The following is a 20,851-nucleotide window of genomic DNA, read 5'->3' as shown; positions in this document are numbered from 1 at the left end:
TACCAGGATGTGTACATTATCCATCATGGGACGTTCCAGATGATAGGGTATATATTTTTTCCTATTTTAAAGCTCAAATTTAATCTGCAGCTCCCCTGGGAAATCACACAACTCAGCATTTTCAACCCCCCCACAAAGGCAGGCAGGGGGATCAGGCTGCAGCCCAACAAAGAAATGCTCAATTATTTATCATCAAAAGAAAATCCAAAATGAATACATGCATTTTGACAGTGCCTTTGGATACTCTTTATCCCTGACACCAAGACAGACAACTCCAATGCACATAAAATCTACAGCAGGGGCTTCAGCAACACCCCTCGAAACGATCTTTGATGTAATTCATGCCAACTATCACTTTATTTTACCACGAAATAAGAGGGTGTTGAAAGAAATGCAGCTTCCAGTAACACTGAAATTATAACATAATAAAGAGATCTTAAATCTAACACTCATGTGGTGAAAAGCACTGCAAACAGAAAACCAGACCAACTTTTAGAAGGCTCAGAGCACGGATTTTCTCTTTCAGTGTCCCACCCACCCCCACCTTGTTTGGTACAAGCAGAGAACTGTGAGGAGCAGATCCCCTGTGAAATATCTCACATTAACGGTTTCTGTTTCAGTTTACAGCCACACAGTTTCCGATGTCTCCTTGTGGTTTTGGTTCTGTGTTGTTTTTATCTGATCACAGAACTGTGCAAGGACAGAAGGGCTTCCAAAGCCCCTGAGAACCTCCTGCAGCTTGTCCACATCCCAGGCTGATCCTGTACTGAAAATTAGAAATACCATGAGAAAGAAGAAGATCAGTCTTCAAACAGCATTTTAAATACCATTTTTGTTTGGAAGGCAACTTCCTAATTTTGGTGGTGACTACTTCTGTGTGGTGGCTGCCAGGTCAGAACCAGAACCTCAGAATAAAACCACTTTGCAGAAACGACCTGTGGCCCTGCTTTTACAGAAAACCCACCAAGTAACGACGTCCCTGCTGCTTGGCTGCACATTATTTAACATCAAGGTACCAGAACAGAGCAAATTTATCACAGTGCTCATGATACAGTTCAGAAAACTCATCCCTGCTCACTTCACAGCCAAAAACTCAGGTGCTTTTCTTCACTCCCAACCAAGTTTTATAGCCTTCATTGTTATTTCCTCAGAGGACTATTTAATTAGTCCAGAATGCCAACAGCACACAGATCTTCAGCTTAAATTAAACAATAGCTTAAATAATGCTCTAGGGAGTCACTTTTCCCAGCCTGCTATTTTTAGGCAGTTTAGGGAGCACGGTGCCAGCAGAAAGAGGAAGAGCAAGAATGTTTTTTTCAACAGATTCTAACTCCTATCTAATGATTAGCACCAAAGCCCTGAAATAATGAAATATGACCCCATAACTAGAGAAAGAAGCAACAGAAAGCATAATTCACTGCCCCCAAAAAAACCCCACTGTAGCTGTTTTCACCCCAGCTTTGGTTGGGTTTTTTTTTAACAGAAAGTTGCCCCTGACCAAGCTGGAGGAAACAGCAGCCAGCAGGGTCAGTTTGAGCACATTTCCCTTGAACTGAGGAGGGCAGGCACAAAAGTCCCTGTGCAGAAGGAGCTACAAAACAGACCAAATGCTCTGGAAGCTCAGCTGAGGAGCTACAGAACAAACATGATCCATGCTGAGCTGGATCAGGACAAGGGGAGCAGGGAAGGGGCCGACAGCCCCCACAAGCCCCCGTGGGTTGGAACCAGCCCTGATGCAGATGGTAAAATGCTTCCCCCCTGCTGGGAAAACCTCCAGCTTGGAGCTGGTTGAGGAGGATATGGAAGACAGTGGAATGAATCACCTCAGAAAGATCATCCCTCACTCTGCAAAAGTGGATGGTAAATAAGGAAAAAAAAAAAAAGGTTCGTAACTTCTTACGTCAGCTACAAGTTGTTTTAATTAGCTCTATTTCACACACAAAAAAAAAAAAAAACCAAAAAAAACCAAAACAAAAATCAACACAACAACTGAGCCACCTTCGGGGAAAAAAAAAAAAGCAAGTTACTTCCTAGGAAAGGTGAAGAACTTACACTGCAGCAAGACCAGCTGCTGAAACAGCTAAAACACGTCCTGTTCTCATCCTTCCCCCAGACCCAACGGCTCTGCAAGAGATGAGAAACTGAGAAGGGTGTGAAGGAACCGCCACGTCCCCCCAGCTCCAGAGATGAGAGCAGCCTGTCTGCCTTCACCAGGGTCTCAAGCACTCACCAGAGAACACAAGGCTGAGCCAAGCCAGGCATGGAGCTGTAGGATGCTTTAAGATCACATCCCAGGATTTCTAACCCAACTCCGTTCCCTGGCTCTCAGCGCGGTTTGTCTGAAAGCGCAGGGTCAGACATGAGAGTCACTGAATTGTAACTGGCAGCAAGTTTGCTCCAAAGCATTTAATAACCAGGATAACCCTGTTCTAAAGCAATATTATGATCTCATAGATTCCCTTGAAGGCCTTGGCTGCAGCAGCCCCTGATCTGCTCATTTCCCACCTGCCCTCTGAGGGCAGGGTCTCTCCAGGTGTCCCCACCCCACAGGGCAGGGGAGCATGACAAGGACTCCACGTGCAATTTTAACACAGTTGTGAAGCAGAGTGGATTCCACATGTAAATTATGGATCTTGGGATACCAGAGTCATAGAATGGTTTGGTTTGACCTTACAGACCATCTCATTCCACCCCCTGCCATGGGCAGGGACACCTTCCACTAACCCAGGCTGCTCCTAGCCCTGCCCAACCTGGCCTTGAACACTTCCAAAACCTCTCAAAACGTCTCTTTTTCTAAAGAAACTCCTAATCTGGTGTTGTAGCAAACAGGATGTGGTAAAAGAAAACCAGCTAAGGTGGTTACGCACTCGGCTTCGAGACAGGCTGTACTTCCCCAAGAGGCTTCTGCTGTGGAGGAAGCAGCTTCTGAAGGAACAGCCGGCTGGGCTGGGCTGCCAGAGCACTCTTCTGGGTGCTTCTATGAGCTCCATGTCCTCTGACTCACCAGGACATTCTTAGAGAGCTCCAGATCGTTCTGGAGCATCACTCAGGGAGCAAACAGCAGTGCCAGCACCAAGGGATGAGAGCAGCCTGTTTGCCTTCCTGAGGGAAGAGATGCAAATAGGGGACAGACTTGTTTATGCAAATCTGATGGAGCCTCCGGGCCATTTTCATCCCTGATGAGCTTCCTGCTCTTATCCTGATCCTAAAGGTTTTGGTTTCCAAGCCAGAGCTGTCCCTGTGACTCCCTGCAGTTGCACACCTGGCAGGAAGGGAAGTTGGGCCAACCTTTGGCAGTGGGACCAGGAAAGCACTGACCCTAGAACAATTTTAGGGCTCACTAAGAATAAACACTTGCAGGTGATGAGTCCAGCACCATAATTAGACATATTCATAGGGAAACATCCACAGGAACGACGCCACACTGACATCAGAGCCCTTGTATCAGACAGCTGATCAAAGCCTGGGTTTACATTTGAAAGGATTCTGAAAACTAGGGGAAAAAAAAATAACAGTGACCTGGAGCTGAGAGGAAAAATTTAGGTCTGGGAAACAAAAAAAAAAAAAAAAAAACTAAAAAAAAAACCAAAAAAAAAAGAAACAAACCAGTTCTCATCTAGAGCAGTTGCCAAGGAAAAACTGGGGAGCTCGGTGCAGTTTTATGGTCGGTGTGTAAGGATAAAGCAGGGAGTGCTGGATGGCTCCTGAGCAAAGCTATCACAGGAAAAACCAGGGATGATCCAGCAGAATTACTGGAGATCCAGGCTGATGGAGACTCCCCCCCACACCGGCACACCCAGGACCTGCCCCACCTGTGGTCTCACCACATCCCCCCAGCCAAAGAGACACGGAGGAGAACAAAAAGGTGATTAGAGTTTTAATTACCTCCCCACACTTCTCACAGCCCTTTGCATAACGCTTGCCTAAAACTGCAGGTACTTTACCACAAGCAATTATGCTAATGTCTGGAAACAGAGCTAATTGAGTGGCAAAGAACACGCTAGAAAATGCAATCAAATTTAAATGAACAACCACAGTAAAGGAAATACTGTATTTTCCAGCGTGATGCAAAGTCTGCTGTTAAAAACAGTCGTGTTTAGCTTTAATATTTTTTTAATTCCATTCTAAATCCCATTTCAGCTTCAGAATTAACTGAAACTGCTGCACAGCATTCACAGAACTGCTCCTCATTTCCAGGTAATCCAGGGCAAGTCCTGCTCTGACTGTACCCAGAGAGAGGAGGAGGAAACCTCTCCTCTGTGCACAGAAACTAAAATGTTAATGAAACTGGGCTCTAAAATTCCAGGTTTAATGGCTATTACCAACATGGGGAAAAAAAAGAGAAAGATTTAATCCTTCCAAGGTTCCAGTTACCTAACTGTAATTGCTGTAACTAATCAAAATAACTGCAACAGTCCTCGCTGTAACAGGTAATGAAAAGTATTCAATTACATAAATAGAAATATCCATTACATAGAAGATGGTCTGTTTGACTTCTCTTTTTATAGAGGAAAAAAAAATTAAAAAAGGACTTCTTCATTTCACTGCCCCCAAAGAGACTCAGCTGAAGTCAGGCTGTGTTTGGTTGCTTAAAATTCTGCTTATTTTGCAACTGCCAGGCTACAGCAAAATATTAATGATTCAGCACAGGCATTGGAGCTGAAGCACACACTGAGGTGTCAGTACAAACAAACAAGGTATCTGTGCATTTACATGGCAAAAGTTCTGGCCACAATAAAAAGTCATAGCTTTAAGCACAAGTACACACCACACTCCAATTGTTGAAACACAGTGAAAAGTTCCCCAAGACTTCCAATGGCTCTGAGACTCATTAATGACACTCTGAGACACAGGAACACCAATTATTTTAATCTGGTAATACCTAAAACTCCCACTCCAGTGAGCTGCACACTGCCAGGCAAGCAGGAAGGTTTTGGGGTATTTCTGCTCCAGCCAGAAGGGAGGCCAGTGAAAACTCAACCAGCCCAAAGATGCCCCCATTGCACCACTTTTCCTGGGAAAACAGGTACTTTGTTCACTACAGCCTCATTTCAGACAGGAATAAAACCACTGACCTCCTCAAGACTTCCCAGCCCATTCCCATTTCCAAGACAGGAGCAGCTGTGCTATCCCAGCCAACTCACTCCTCCAATCTGCCAGACAAAGATCCCAAGAGCCCCTCACGAAATCCACTCCCTGCTTTATTACCCACACTACCACTAAATTTTTAAATTTTATTCATATCTAATTTTTTTTTTTTCATTGAAACATTAAAGCTCTAGAAAACGGACTAACCTCATCATTTCTGCAACAGCTCTTCTGGTTTTGAATCATGTTCAACCTCACTTCTCCCTTCCACTGCCCACATCACACCCTATTTCAATACTTCCCTGTAGGTCAGATTTAACAGACTGCTCATTCCCACTGCTCTTTCCTGGACTTTTCCCAGCAGGTCCATGTATATTTTTTTAATCCACTGCCAGGATGGACACAACATTCTGCCAGAAAAGGATTATTTCACATGCCTCACTGGCTACAACACTGATTTATATTTAGTCGTGTGGTCCAGCTGAGCCAACACAGCTCAGGGCTGGCTGTCACAGCCAAGTCCCTGCCCCGGGGTCCCCAGGCTGTGCCTGTGTGATTGCTGTGGCACAGCTGGAGAGGAAGGACACTGCTGGATTTCCCTGCATTTCCCCCTCCCTGGGTTTTGGAGTTTTTGTCCTTGTCACAGCAGAACACAGAGGCTCTTCACTGCAGCATTCAGTTAACTGAACACTGCTCTCTGATGTTCCCATTCCCCAGATCCACCTTTCCATGGAATACTCATTAACTGCTCCACCAGTCCATTTTCCCAGCACTTTCACCCCCTGCACACAGCAGTTTCACCCAGGCTATGTCCCCCTGTGTTGTGAGCAAGAACACCACGTCAGAGGGTCAAGACAACACATGTGGGATCTTTTCTCCTGCTCCCTTATCAACAGGCTCATTACCTCTGCAAAGAAAAAACAAAGTTTAACTGATGTGACACATTACATTGTTGACAAGCCCATACCAAGTAATATCATTTTCTCCTCGATGTTTCCAAATAATTTAATTATTTTCCCTGTAGTTTTCCAGAACCTGAAGTTGACAGATTGCCTTGCTTCATCTTCCTCCCTTTCATAGCATTTCATCTTCTTGAAGACCTTTGTTTCATTAAGTCCTGTCCAGTGTTCTTCAGACAATCTACAGCACTGACTTCTCAGCGGGCACCACAGAGAAATGTAAAAACCAAACAGATCTTGAAAATATCTACACAAATAACATTTTATTGAGACGTGACTTACCAATTTTCTGATGAAAGATCTTGTCGAAGGTTAATTCACCCCTTTCCTCGAGGTATTTCTGCATAACACTGCGGATACTGAAAGAAAAAAAGGGAAAAAAACAAAGAGGGGTTACTTGAAATTGCTTTTTTTAAACCTATGAAGAAAAGTCAGGTGAAGCCCTGCCTGGCTTTGGGTGAGCTGATCCCTGGAGTGACTTCCCAGGGGACACCCTGGTCACCATTTTATTCCTGTCTCAGGTTTGGCTTGCACAGTAAAATAACTGCACAAATCACCCCGAGCTAGCCACACAAGGAGCCAACAGCAGCTCCATTAGGCCTTGCTTGGCTGCAATGCACTTAACATCTACTTTGCCTAATTTATAATGTCACAATCACTCACTTAAACCACATTAACAAAGATTTCCTTTATTTGTCAAGTAACCTCAATATTCATTGTAATATAATGACCATAAAAATTTCATATGGGCAACAATACAAGAACATAAATCTCAAAATTAATGCAGGCCAGCAGTGCTGGGCCTTGGTAAAGCAACTCTATTGTCACAGTATCGAGCCAAAATTCCACCAGACTTTCTCTGTTTCCGATTTTAAAATCAATAATTTCCATACATGCTATTTATTACTCTAATTACACTACTTATTATTTTAATTATACTATTTATTATTCTCAAAACAACCTTGAACAAAGCACTCATGCTCTAAACAAGGCCATTAAATATCACTAATATTTCTGCAGCAGCAAGACTGAGCAGTTAAGCCTGGCTGACCTCAGGGACGTCGCCTCTCGTGTGCTCACAGGGACCCCATGATTAAAATTCAGAGAAGCCTCCCAAATACTGACAAACATCTCCCCCACGGAGGGAGGAAAGTATCCACACTCCTCTTCAGAGAAGCTGAGGCAGGAAGCCTGAATGACTTGACCAGAAAAAAGTCTATAATAAAGCCAAGGACTTTGCTGGAAGGCCCTAAACTCCCATGTAGGAAAAGATCCTATTAATAGTTTTCTGTGTATCTCCAAGTCCCACATGGAACATGGATCTCTGAACAGTGTGATCCAAAGCGAGAGCTCTGGAGGCCAACCACCACATCAAGTCAGACAAGAACTGGGAGGGCTGAACACTGTTAATCAGGTTTGAGATGATAAATTATTCAGTGACGAACTTGTTGTTTATTTGTTCATTAAGAACTGGGTCTGCCCTCTGTGTATTTTAACAATCTCAACAAAATGTTGATTTTAAATGAAGAGGGAGCAGTAAATAAGAGATCGTGGAATCACAGAATGGTTTGGATTGGAAGGGATCTTAAAGAATATCTTGTTCCACCCCCTGCCATGGGCAGGGACACCTTCCACCATCCCAGGTTGCTCCAAACCCCATCCAACCTGGTCTTGGACACTTCCAGGGATGGGACAGCCACAACTACTCTGTGCTAGGGCCTCACCACCCTTTCAGTTTCTTCCTAAAACCCAAGTCTTTTGCCAGCCAGACCTTCCTCTCTTCCCTCTGTGCTTACAGAGGAGCCAGTGGAGATGAACAAGCCTGGCAGGAGTTCCCAGAGCCCACAGCTCCCCCTCCTCCCCGAGCCCCTCGGCACTGTCCCATTCCCACTGACCACCAGACCAGCAGTAACAGAATAAGCCTTTTTCATAATAATGACATCAAGAAAGCTTTCCTCTGCTCACACGAGCGCACTGCAAGAAATTACATCAACAGATCTTCAGTCTAGACAATGGGAGAAGATAATGAAAATTTAACGTGTGACTGAGGCGCCCAGGAAAACAGTGATTGTGTAAGGAGCAAACCTCTCCAGCGCCTCCTCCTCTGCTGACATCCCGTACTTCTGGTCTGATGGATAACGTCAAAGGAACAAAATGTCTTTTGCAGCCACAGAAACTGAACAAATCTGTAAAATGATCGCAGGCTACAGGAGTCCGTGCTACATTCCAGCTCCTCAACACTCACACTCCTTTAAAACCATTGCTACTTATCCATACGAATAAATAGGAACAAATGACATGGAGTGAATTATGACTATCCAGAATAATCACCTCTTAATTCTCACATGGAAGTTCCAGGTAGAAATCCTCTGGAGTTCAATGAATTGAGGCAGAGTCCATGTATCCTTCAGAAGGATGGAAAGTTTTTTAATGGAGCTTAGCACATTCCACTAACAGGAAGAAAGGTTCCCTCTCTGCTTTAGTCTATTGACTCATTAGTTGCCCTACTGTAAACAATCTGGGATTAAAAGCTGCATTTCACAGAAACACAGCCATTTCTGAAAAGCTTTCCCTGGCCAGAGATGCCATCAGCACAAACCACGCTCTAATGCAAGAAGTGGCCTTTTCTGCACGAGTTCATCTCAGTTCACAGCATGATCCACCTTAATAGCAGCACTCACAAGGAGCAGAAACAAAAGTTGGCTAAAAACAAAATCCAAGGAGACTTCAGAAATAAAAGCACATCCAACTGGACTGCAGCAAAACCTTTTGTTCATGTATTCTTTTCATTTCAAAGAGGAAGAAAACAGCAAAAAAACAAAAAAATCAGAAACAATCCATTTACTATCCACATACCACAAGTCAACTGAAGTATGTTCAGGGGAAGTCAAAGTCAGGCCTAAAATTTGGTGAGAAATGCAGCTTGGATCCTGGGTACCTCTTTCTGGACATCTTTATCTTCACTGAAAGGGAGGTCAAGCACTGGAAGGAAGTGCCCAGGTGGAGTCTGCATCCCTAGAAGTGTCCAAGGAACATCTGGACACGGCACTCAGTGCTCTGGGCTGGGTGACAAGGTGGGAACCAGGCACAGGTTGGACTCGATGCTCCTGGAGGTCTTTTCCAGCCTCGGTGATTGTGGGATTCTGTAATTGCTGGTTTAACTGGGAGCACAGGGAAGCCCTTTGCCACTGGCCCCAGGGAGATGCCCAACAGTGCCTGGGCATGGGCAGCTGGGTGCTCTTGCACTTCTGAGAGCCCCTGGGTGAAGCTGCCCCCAAAGAAGGAGCTGAACAAACACCCCAGGCCTGCAGAGCAGGTTGGAGCACACTGCCAGCCCCAAGCAGGCAGAAGATGACTTATCTGCATCCTTATCAAACCATAAACTCTGGGAGCAGCACAGGTCGCTCTAACCTGGTCAGCTCCTCCACCTGCCCAGAAAAGGGATTTATTTCAAGCACAAGCTGAACAGTCTGTTGAAAGGAGCTTCAAGCTGCATCTTGGAGCTCTAGTTACTCCAGCCTTGATCAAAGAAACCTGCTGAAAAGCAGCCTTCAAGGTTAAACTCCATTCTGGAATTAAACAGCTCTCCCTGTCTATGAGCAGCCTGGCAGGGCACAGGCAGCAGCCGCAGTGCCAAGGTCGGCACAGGCAGAAAATGTCTACCTGAAAACACGTCTGAAAAGCCCCGAAGAAAACACATTATGTCCTGTCTAACGCAGAAAAGGCCACGTAAGGAAAAAGCATCTTCTTCCCTCTCAGACGAGTTCCAGCAGGAGCAGCAAAGCAGAAGGAGCCTTGGAGAGGAGCTCAGCCAAAGCCAGGACTTGTCCTTGGCTGCAGCACTGGACAACAACAGCCACTCCTGCTGTTCCCCCGGAACAGAGCAGTGACAGCCTGGGACTCCAAGGAGAAGCATGCCAAGCAGGAGAAATCAAACTTCTGCTGGTGTCTGAGTGTGTGTGTGCCCAAGGATGGCCACTGGAACTGAGGAACTGACCATAGGGCAGCCAGAGCACAACCCCAATGGATATGGGAATATGCCCAAACCAGGATTTACAGAGGAGAGGAAAACAATCAGCACTCGTTCTGGTAATTCTGAGAAAGATGGAGAGGGACTTTTTCCAAGAGCATGTAGCAACAGGACAAGGGGGAATGATTTCAAACTGGCAAAGAGGAGGTTTAAATTATATATTAGGAAATATTTCTTCTCTGTGAAAGTGGTGAGGCCCTGGCACAGGGTGCCCAGAGAAGCTGGGGCTGCCCCATCCCTGAAGTGTCCCAGGCCAGGCTGGACGGGGCTTGGAGCAACCTGGGACAGTGGAAGGTGTCCCTGCCCGTGGCAAGGGGTGGAACAGGATGGGCTTTGAAGTCCTTTCCACCCAAACTATTCCATGATCCTATAAAAGTTCTGCTATTCATTTCACACAGATTTTGTCCCTGAAGTTCTTCTGAAAGTAACTCACACCTCAGAGAGGGAAAGGGCACAGGATGAGGCAACGGGGTGCATCCATATGTACAATACCCCTACTATTGGAACTAGGTCAAGAAGCTCCTTACTACTGGCCTTGCTACTACTGGATCTTAAAGGAGCTTTGAATTATTTATCATCAGAGCAGATGATTTTTTCTGGTAAATCAATCAGAGTTTGGATTTGTGGGATGTTATCTGGTGTACATGGTGTACAGGTGCACACATGCACACCACAGCTTGGAAAAACAACGGCCAGCATTGAAGAACCACACCTGCATTAAAAATGAGCAGTTCCAGTCATTAATATATTCTCCAATAGGCTGAAACAGAAATGGAAGAACAGAAAATCAAAATAAGAATGAAGCAGCAGCTTCACAGAGACTGAGAAGAGCTTAGTTCAGGATTTAACTCTACCAACATTTCCTGTATTGTCAAGAGGAGCTCACAAACTTTATCTGCTCAGATCTCTAGTCTGTACAATAAAGCTGGATTTATTTTTTCCCCTCTCTTTGTCATTAGAACAGGTAACATTCCTCTGCCACAAGTGGCTCCTGTATCCAACAGCACACTAAGTTCCTGATGTCTCCTGGCACGTCCAAATTAATAATTATTTCAAGAAAATGCCAGATATTCGTCAACTCCATGGCCAGTGCTTTGTCTGCCAAGGTTTAGCAGTGCCTGTCCACTCTCTACACTCCCAACATCCCATCTCCACATCACAGCCACCTTCATTTATTCCCGTGTCAGGGGTAATAAACACTGAACACTCACAAACCACCGAACCCATTTCATTCTGCTTCCTCTCAGACTGCACTCAGCTCAAAGTTCAGCAGAAGTCAATACTTCTCCAAATGACTGGGCTCTCAATGCTGTAAAAGCTGCTACACACGTGGTCACTGTGGTTCCAGCAGTTCATGGGGCAAATTCCCAGCACAGAAAGACAGAAAAGATCCAAACTGATATATTTCTGTATTACTTTTAAACTCACAAAATCACACTCAATCTTGAAGGTCTTTCCCAAGGCAAATCCTTCTGTGAGTCAGTTATTAATTAATGCACATGCTTGTACTCATCACCTGACAAAGCAATGAGTGACCCCAAACTTTGATTTCTCTCCATAAACACATCACACCACACACACCCCCCACCTCCACAGGACTCTGACGTTTTCTGGCCCAACTTCACCCATTTCTGCCCTATTTTGTGCCCTCACACTCAGCCACTGCCAAGGCATTTCACTGCAGCAAACTAATGCTCTTAGAGCTGTCGTGGGTGATTAACAACATATTTCACCCCAGAGCCCTGTGGGATGGAAGGGATTAGAGCTCAGCAACACCTGCCCACACCCCCTCCCGTCGCTGCATCAGCAGCTTCACTTATGCAAATTATTTTAATGAAGAAAGTTTACAAGGAGGGAGCCAGAAGCAGGAGTTTTGTAGCTCCAACTTCACAAAACACCAGCCCCAAGATCCTTGAGGCATTATCAGTGCTGAAATCTGAAACTAATATAAAAGCTTCTAAGTACATGAATTTTGCAGGAATAATTACACCAAATTGCAGTGTCAAGGACTTGCCCTTCCACCAGATTGCTGCTGCTGAGAAATTACAAGAAAGGGAAATCAGAGCAAAATCACATCTCCTCGCTCTGACTGCAATTAAGGCATTCGCCAATCATAAATTACTTTTTTTTTCTCTAAACAAACACAAAATTACTGAAGACGTGCCAATTTTTTCTAATCTTTCTCAATCTCAAATGTTTAGAACTTTCTTTGCAAGTAGCAAGTATAAACCTTGACTGAGAGACTAAGAACTACGGCCAACACTGACAGACGCCTCTGATTTATTTATTCATTTATCGGCTCAGGATGCAATTTTACAGAGATTTTAAATGTTTACTTCCACTATCCAAATCCATCAAAAAGTTGCTAAAATTGGACCAAAGATCCTGCCCCAAAGGCCTCTGAACTGAAAGCATGACAGGGTCAACAAGTGCAATTCAAAGCACTGGCAGAATGGCTCAGAGCCACCACAGCCTAAAGTGGGTTGTTTTTTCTCTTTGTACAAGTGCATTTAAAAGGTTTAGCAATGCAAGATTGATCAAAAGTGAAAACTGGGATGAAATATTTGGCCTAAGAATCAGATCTTTCACAGCTCTTTTAAACAACAAGTTAAAACTACAGGGATGTTCCTATATTTTTGAACAATTAGGAAAATCTCGGGTAAAAATAAACAAGCATCAAAACCTTAATGCAAAAAAAAAAAACTAACAGAGGACTGATGCACAACACAGAATTGCTTCAAACATGAAAATGAACAGAAGAGGATAGAGAAGAAATGGAGAAGCCAGACTGGAGACTGGAAAACAACAGCAAATGATGAGAAGGCTCAAAAAGGAATGTCACTCTCAAAGCTGTGTCCCACTCCCATGGCTGTCCCAGCCATCCCTATTTCAGATATCAGGAGGAAAACACCCACACACAATTTGTCTTCTTTTAATTGAGTTACAGGATTTTTTAGGTTGGAAAAGCCCTCAGAGACCATCAAGACAATTCTTCCCGCAGCAATGCCAAGGCCACCACTGAGCCACGTCCCCAAGTGTCACATCCACACGGCTTTTAAATCCCTGCAGGGATGGAGACTCCACCAATTTTCAGGATCCTGAAATTCCAGGAATTTTGTTCCCTATTCCCAAATTCTGTGGAGCCAGGGTGGATTTTTGGGTGAATTTAGGGATTTTTTTCCATTTAACTTTCACCATTTTCGTGCCATTTTTCCTCCGATTTTCGCTTTTTTTCCACCTTTTCCCCCGAAATTTTTTTGGGAATTTTTGGGATCCTGAAATTCCAGGAATTTTGGGTCCCTTTTCCCAAATTTCATGATCCCAGGGTGGATTTTTGGGTGGATTTTGTTTCCTTTTCCCTTCAAACTTCACCATTTTTGGGCCCAAAATCCACCTAAACCTCCCCTGATGCAACTTGAGGCCGTTTCCTCCGGGTGTCAACTGGATCCAACTCCATTCACCACCACCCTCTGGACCCACCACCCCTCTTCTCCACCTAAAGCTCAGTCTCACAGAGCTCGTTTTCCCTGCTGAAACTGAGGCAGAAACACAACAAACAGCAGCCAAGGCACATCCCAGAGCTGTCACACGGAGGACCCCTTGGGACAGGGGTGTCTTTCTCCAAGGTCTGAAGCACTGAGTGTTTCATTGGCTTCCCTGGAGCTTTTTAATTTCCCGGGAGGAGGCAGAAGCTGCCGGGAGCTCTTTGCTCATGTGCACCTTGAGCAGAGGTAGAACTCCCCCGAGCACCCAGCAATTCCCAGCTCCCATGCCGAGATCCCGGCGAGGCTGCAGGAGCTGGGAGTGCAGCTGGTGCCTGTCTGCTGTCACACATCCCAGACTCGATCCCTAATGATGGCTTTGATCTGCACAGCTCCACCAGATCCCGAAAAATCCGCCCTTTCCGCAGCTCCCTCCGCAGTAGGACACCACACATGCTGACAGGACAAATTCCTGGCATGCTGGAAGGGGGCTGAGGGGCTCTATGATCCTTCAAATGCTTCCAAAAATTGTTATTTATTTCTGCAAGGCGGATTTATATAGATGTTTAGTCAGTATTGGAATGATTTTTTTGGAGAAGTATGGGGTGAAGCTCCTGTGGAAAACAGCTGTATTTTCTAAGCTAGAAACTGCTGCTTTTGCACCAATTTAGTTCAATTAAATCCTGTTAGTTGGTTTATGCACCTGGACCTGACGGCTCCTGATAGGCTTTCTACTAATTTTATTAATTACCAACAAAATAAAGCTATTATTGATAAGAAGATTAAACCAGGCCATTCCACATGATTTCACCAGAACAGAAACCAAGGGCTGCACATGCTGGTGTCCTGATGTTATAGTTCCAGTGTTGGTTGAAACCATTTCACACAGGAAGGTCTGGGTACTGAAAAGCCATCAGCTATAAAAGGATTAAGAGCTATAAAGTTCATTAATTTCACTGAAAAAAACATCTGCAGGTCCACAGCCCCTGCAGCCCACCTGCACCAAATAAAACGAGTGCTTCACACCTGTAACACATTTCAGAAGCTTTCCCCAAAAACACATCAAGAATCATCCCTCTGTTTTTAGCACAGGAACAGAAGGCTGCACACTGATCTCCCCCCAGGTCACCGTTGATTTACCTTTTTTCTTACTTAAGGTAATGACACCCGAGGGAAAGTCTGTGCTGCAAAACATACGCTGCAATCCTACAGCATCCCTGGGGAGAAGGAATTGGAGCATCTCTCTGAAGGCCAGATCTCTCCTTCCTGTGCCCAGAGATGCTCCAAGCACCAGATGCTCAGCAGCTGGGACAGTCAAGGCCCTCCACTGAGGCTCAGAAAATTCAGCTTCAACTCCTGCACCTGCCAAGGTGCTACATGTGACCCAAGTCACATCAGGTATTTCCTAACTGGCTCCTGATCTGTGCAATATAGATAATAACAAGCTGTCCTTCATCCAGACTTGCATTCCTTGTCTCTTAAAGCTCTGCAGAGGACTTTCATCGTCCTGTGCTTTCCTGTAGAGACCTGTCTGTTATCAGGGTATGGGACACTGCAGGTACAGTAAAAACTGAACTCCCAATAGGGAGAGTGAGCACCCAAACAGAGCCAAGAGCAGCACCCACAGCAAGCAGGAGCCCTCCCATACAGCCTCCAACACTGACAGGCCATAATCCATCCCCAGGCATGCATTTTTACCAAGAAAAGTGCAGTAGTACAAAGCTGACTTGAGATAAAAAGCAAGTACACACCGTCAGCAGCCCCAACATTTCTGTATGCACACCCGATTATTTTGAGAGAGCCATTTCTTACTGCTTTCACAACCACACACTTCTGCTGATGGCAAAGCAGGGAGGCTGAATTTCCAATCAAAATTTCACTACTCTGTCTCACCCTGAGCTAATCCACCAAAAATGACAAGTGTTCAGCTTTTCTTGTTAGTTAGTTAGTTCTTACTGTTAATTCAGAAAAAAGCAAGTTTTTCCCCTTCCTCAAGTGGCTCCCAATGAACCCTCACATGTGCCTTTTCACACCAGCAGTGCTAGATAGCAAGATAAACTTCAGTTTACTTATTTAAGCTTTGGATTTTGGATATCAGGAAGAATTTCTTCATGGAAAGGGTTGTCAGGCATTGATTGGAAGGGACTGCCCAGGAAGGTGCCCAAAACTGAACAGTTTTCTTGCAGCAATAACAAAGAAGCACCTAGAGAGACACAGAGGGCTGACACGGGCGGAACAGCAACAAAAATGAAAATTACACAAGCAATTGTCAGGAAAATGTTCCCAGAGACAGCACGGTAAATGAATAAACACAACACGGAGGCGTTAAACAATGCCAGGGAAAACACCACCAAAGTCACCCAGACTGACAGCACAGACAGGGGAATGCGAGCCTGCAACTTGGAGATTCACAGAAGTTTCACAAGATGCAAGAACTCCCTGAAGGCCACCTCAAAGAATGAAGTGAAATCCACAGAAAGAGCGAAGTAAGGCCAAGAGCACAGAAATACAAAATCAGAAGCAAGAGGGAACAGAGCAGTGATGCTTAACCCTGAGCAGATGTCGCTTGGATTTCAACAATATTCAGCACCAGAAGAAATCACAAACAGCTCAGGATAGAGTTGGGAAGGCAAATTAACCTCTGTGTTTTCAACAAGCCTCAATCAGTGTTTTAACAATCCAGTTTGAATACTGGGTGAGAAAGCAAAGGGCACACCAGCCACCCTACGAGAAGCAGCCGGGTACCAAGGGGCAGAATTCACCCCTACAAGTGAAGTGAAGATGGGATGATAACTGAGGGAAAATGTCATGTTAAAAGCATGATCTTTAAGAAAAAAAGTGACTACAACATGCTCCGTTTTCCCCCAGCAGAACAAGATTCAGAGGAACACAGAAAACCCAAGAAAAAGATTGGGAGAAAAATCAGAATTAACTTGAAGCAGAGGTAATTAGTGAAAGCAGGTTAGAAAAGGAGAGATGGGATGAGAAATATCTGCAGCCTCAGGGAGAGAAGCCTGGACAGATGGATGCTGTGTTTTGTTACCATGCCCGTGGTATTTGTATACCAAAAGCACCCAAAGCTTACGTGATGTTTATAGCAAGAAAGGTTTAATGTCAACTTTCCAGAGGCACACACAAGAGGCTTCTGCAAGCCCTGAACCCTCTCCCATTTGTTACCTGATTTCTTGGACCATTTTTCTCAGCTTCACATTACGCAAATCCTTTACTCAAACCAGAACAAGCTGCTGGCAAATAAAAACAGCTGTTCTATAGTGCTCTTCCACTCCCTCTGACCAAAATAAGGGAAATGTAAAATCTACATGGAAAAGTAAAAACCCTCAGCAGCCTGCTGAATAGCCAAAAAAATTCAGAGCACAGTTAATTTACTCCTTTCCCACCAAAACTTAAGATATTTAGGAGCAATGCTGCAGAATAAGATTTAGGTTTTATATTTGCTCATATTTCCACAGAGCTGACTTCCTTCCCATTCCAGGCCTGATTTCAGCAGGATATTCTGCCTCTGACAGCCTTTCTGCCCACCCATGCGAATCTCCCTGAAAAACAGGCTTTTAGGAAACAATGTACAACAGAAAGATACCACAGCTCTCACAGCTCTTGGCAAGGCTCTTAGAAACGAAAGGAGGAAATGCAGAAGGGAAGGAAAAGCAGATGACAGAGGATGGAAGAAGGGTTGTTTTGTTTTGGTGCTTAAAAAAAAAAACAAAAACACACTAATCCTCTTCCTTAGGCACTCCCGGCTCATTAGTGTTTTCTGTGCTTCCTCCCCAAACTGTGATATTTAACGATTTCAGGACAAATGCAGTCTGAGGATAATTCAGGAAAACTCAGCAATAATCAGCCCTAAGGCCAATAAACTCTTCACCCTCATAGTTTATTTGCTGCTAAGCCTTGGCCTGCAGCCTTGGAATTCATTCTGCCAGCACTACAGCTATTTCCTTGTAAACAGGAAGCCCCCTCAAATTTGCATTACAGTAAACTCATTTGCTTCATTTAGCCTCAGCCTTATCTGGGAAAGATAAAAGGGTGCCGACAGGTGTACTGGGCTCCAGCAAGGAGACAAGGGGTAAAACCTTTGTAATATTTCAAGAGGAAATAAGCCAGCGCACAGGACCCGTCCCTGGGCTGTGGTTGCCCACCAGAGATAAACCAACACCTTCCTGTGAGCAGAGCGCTGCAATAGTGCAGGGACATTTATTCTCAAGCATGGATGTGATATTCCAGTGACCTTCCTGCTCTCTGTCCCAGTGACAGCCAGGACTGACTGGGCTGGCTGCACACCCAACGTTACAGAGCCGGGCTCGTGCTCCTCCAAGGAGCTGCTCACACACACAGAAATAACGAATAGCTGCAAAAATTGTTTGATTTCAAACAAGAGAGGACTCTGTGTGTTGTATTTTTTTACTGTTACTATATCAACCTGCCTTTAACCAGCCGATTTATGTCATTTTAAATGAATCACTTTGCCAGCGATACAGAATTTTTCAGTATAACCAGCACACCATGTCTGCTCTAATGAGACGGATCAAAAAACCCAGCCAGAAGCCAGCACAAAGATATCTGACACCAGAATAACGGTCACAATTTCCTACTGTATGAGGAAATCCCTGGTTTCAGTTAGAAGCTGAGAGGCTCAGTCATTTCGGGCACCCTAGAGCCGTTTGTGGTCCCGGGCTGAGGTAAGTCCCTGTTCCCGGTTATGTCTGTGCTTCCTTCCGCTCCTGTGCCGAGGGCCTGGCGTGTCCCTGTCCCACAGCACCACGTACAGCCCCAAACCTCTCCTCACTGAAGGCTTCTCACCTCCTGCAGAGCATCACACACCAGGGAGGGTGGCAAGCCACGCTTCTCCTTTAATATCTCACGCCAACAGGTTCTTCCACAGGCAGCCCAAGGAGCGAGGCGCTTTGGCCACCGATCCTTTCACCTTCCCTGCTAAACTTCCTCTGGCACCTGGCTGCCTTTCCCACCTTGTGGAGCCAAACACAGGTGAACCATCTCTCCCAGCTCAGGGAAACCACCAAACACGTAAATCCTGGAGCAGGAGAGCAAAGCACAGCAGGTTCCTCAGGCCTCGTGCTGTGCTTGCTACGAGGCTTCCGCCGCGCCGGGCACGAGGGACGTCGGTGCAGGCAGCAGCTTCCAGCCTCTCTACAAGCACCAACCGTGCTGATATTTCTCATGGCATTGGGAGGACTCCTCCTGCCCTGCAAACCTCCACGTCCCACCTTTCACCTGCCCACGAGGGTCACGTCCCTGCTGGGAACGGGGAGCAGCACCGCTGCACATCACCGAGGACAGCACTGACATCACCAGAGCACCAAGACACATGAAGCCACCAGCACCCCCAGCAAAGCTGCACCTCGGGCTAACAGGGCAGATGAAATGTCACAGATGTTGTACGGCTTTTGAAGTGTAAACACGTACCACGAGAAAAGCAGGCACCTTTGTCTGTCCAGCAACACCATCCTCAACCAGACCTTAAACACAACAGCCAAACTTCATCACCTGAGGTCTCACTGCCCCTGCAAGAGGCATAAACACGGGCTGGCCATCCTTCACCTTCCCCTGCTCTGCAGCCTGCCAGCATTCCAGCAGAAAGGCAGGAAAACGAGTGAAGAAGTGGGAAGAGGGCTCCAGCGATCCCTGGCTCACAGCAGACAGCTAGGCTAGGCCACCAGCAGGCTTCCAAACTGCCTACACATTCTGCAGTAAAATTTGGTTTAGATTTTTCCTGTTGCAGTATTCTGTTTCCTGCCTGAATCTTCATTTTATATATATATTTATATATATATATATATATATATATATATATACACATACACACACACACAGAGAGCCATGAAAAAAAGGAAAAGCTTCGTTTTAATTTCAGCAATAAATAAGCAATGCTCAGGTGATTTTATAACAAACACATAACCACGGGAAAAAGCTGTTTTTGCAGAAGAAAAGCTGCTTTTAGCACCAAGCGCCAAGCAAACAACCTCGGCTGTGCCAGGGCACCCGTCTGCTCCCGCGGCGGGACCGGGGAAGGTCGGGGCGACGGAGCCCAGACCTGCACCGGCACCTCTGCTCCGTGAGCTGCCTGCTAAGGGCGACCTCCGGCCCCGTCTTCCTCCCGCATCCCCTGTCAAACCCCATGAAGCATCGCCAAAAAATCGCTCTGCAGAGCAGCACGGCCAGAGCGGCTCCGCTCGGTGCTACCGACTGCTTTGGACGGAATTCCTCACCCGCCGGACGGAGCACCGGGCTGCGGATCCATAAACCCCCGAGCTGCGGGGGTTCGTCCCTGCAGGGACCGGCGTCCCCCCTTCACCCGCCGAGGGACCCCGCACAAGTTGTGGCAAATAAACACACGCATTCGACACATCCAGCACCTCCAGCACACCCAGCGCGGCCCCGCGCTCGCCAAGGCCGGCCCCGGTGCCGGCGGAGGCCGCGGGGGCACGGCCGGACCGTTATGTCCGGCGCGGGGAGGGCGGCGGGGGCCGGGCCGGGGCCGGGGCCGCGGCGGGGCGGGCGGTACCTGGGCTCGGGCAGGGTGATCTTCTTGCTGGCCCTGGCCGCCGGGGTGCTCTTGCTCTTCTCCATCGCCATCAGGTAGCTGACATCGGCCAGCACCGCCTCCAGGTCCGCCATGTTCCCGCTCCGCCGCCGGGCTGCAGATGGAGGCTCCGCCGGGGCAGCCGCCCCCGGGGCGGGGGTTGGCGGCGGGCGGCGGCGGCGGCTCCGCCGGTGCGGCCGAGCGGCTCCCGGTGCGCGTGTGCGGAGCGCGGGGGCCGCTCCCGCCTCCCGCCCTGCGCCCCGGGCGGGCGGGCGGCAGGAGGGACGGACGGACGGACGGACGGACGGACGGCAGAGGGAGGGAGGAAAGGAGGCAGGCAAGGAAGGAGGGAGCCCCCGCCGCGCCCCCCTCAGCGCCCGCCCGCCCCCGCCGGGCCCATGGCGGCGGCCGGTCCGCCCCCGCCGCTCGCAGCCTGCGCGGCCCCCGCGGCCCCGGGCCCGCCGCTGGCAGCGCGCGCGGCCATGGGCGGGCGGACCGGGCTGCCCCGCGGCGCCGCCGAAAATCCGGACATGGATCGGCGGCGGCGGCCGGAGCGGCGAGCGCCCGCCGGCACCGAGCGGGGACGGCAGCCGCGGGGTCCGCCAGCACGGACAGGCCCGGGGGGCCGCTCTGGCACAGAAGCTGCGGCTGCCCCTGGATCCCTGGAAGTGCCCACGGCCAGGTTGGATGGGGCTTGGAGCAACCTGGCGCAGTGGAAGGTGTCGCTGCCCAC

General features: G+C 47.2%; 1 protein-coding gene across 2 annotated transcripts in view; it reads right to left on the bottom strand.

Annotated features, from left to right (window-relative positions):
• GRK3 (G protein-coupled receptor kinase 3) overlaps positions 1-20,538 on the bottom strand; it is a 60,521-nt gene extending 39,983 nt beyond the window's left edge. The window contains exons 1-2 of one of the 2 annotated variants that reach the window (XM_068208654.1): positions 20,101-20,538; positions 6,330-6,406 (exon numbers count right to left, since the gene is read on the bottom strand). In XM_068208654.1, coding sequence (XP_068064755.1) covers positions 6,330-6,406; positions 20,101-20,213 — 190 coding nt within the window. In that variant the 5' untranslated portion in view covers positions 20,214-20,538. Of the gene's footprint in view, positions 1-2,867; positions 2,892-6,329; positions 6,407-20,100 lie in introns of those variants that run through there. The other variant, XM_068208655.1, reaches the window with a different exon arrangement.
• Positions 20,539-20,851: the final 313 nt, after the last annotated feature.

This window comes from Anomalospiza imberbis, chromosome 18 (assembly GCF_031753505.1).
Source record: "Anomalospiza imberbis isolate Cuckoo-Finch-1a 21T00152 chromosome 18, ASM3175350v1, whole genome shotgun sequence".
In the NCBI taxonomy this organism is placed as follows: Eukaryota; Metazoa; Chordata; class Aves; order Passeriformes; family Viduidae; genus Anomalospiza; species Anomalospiza imberbis.
The sequence above is the reverse complement of the archived record's forward strand: the minus strand, read 5'-3'. Positions and strand labels throughout refer to the sequence as shown.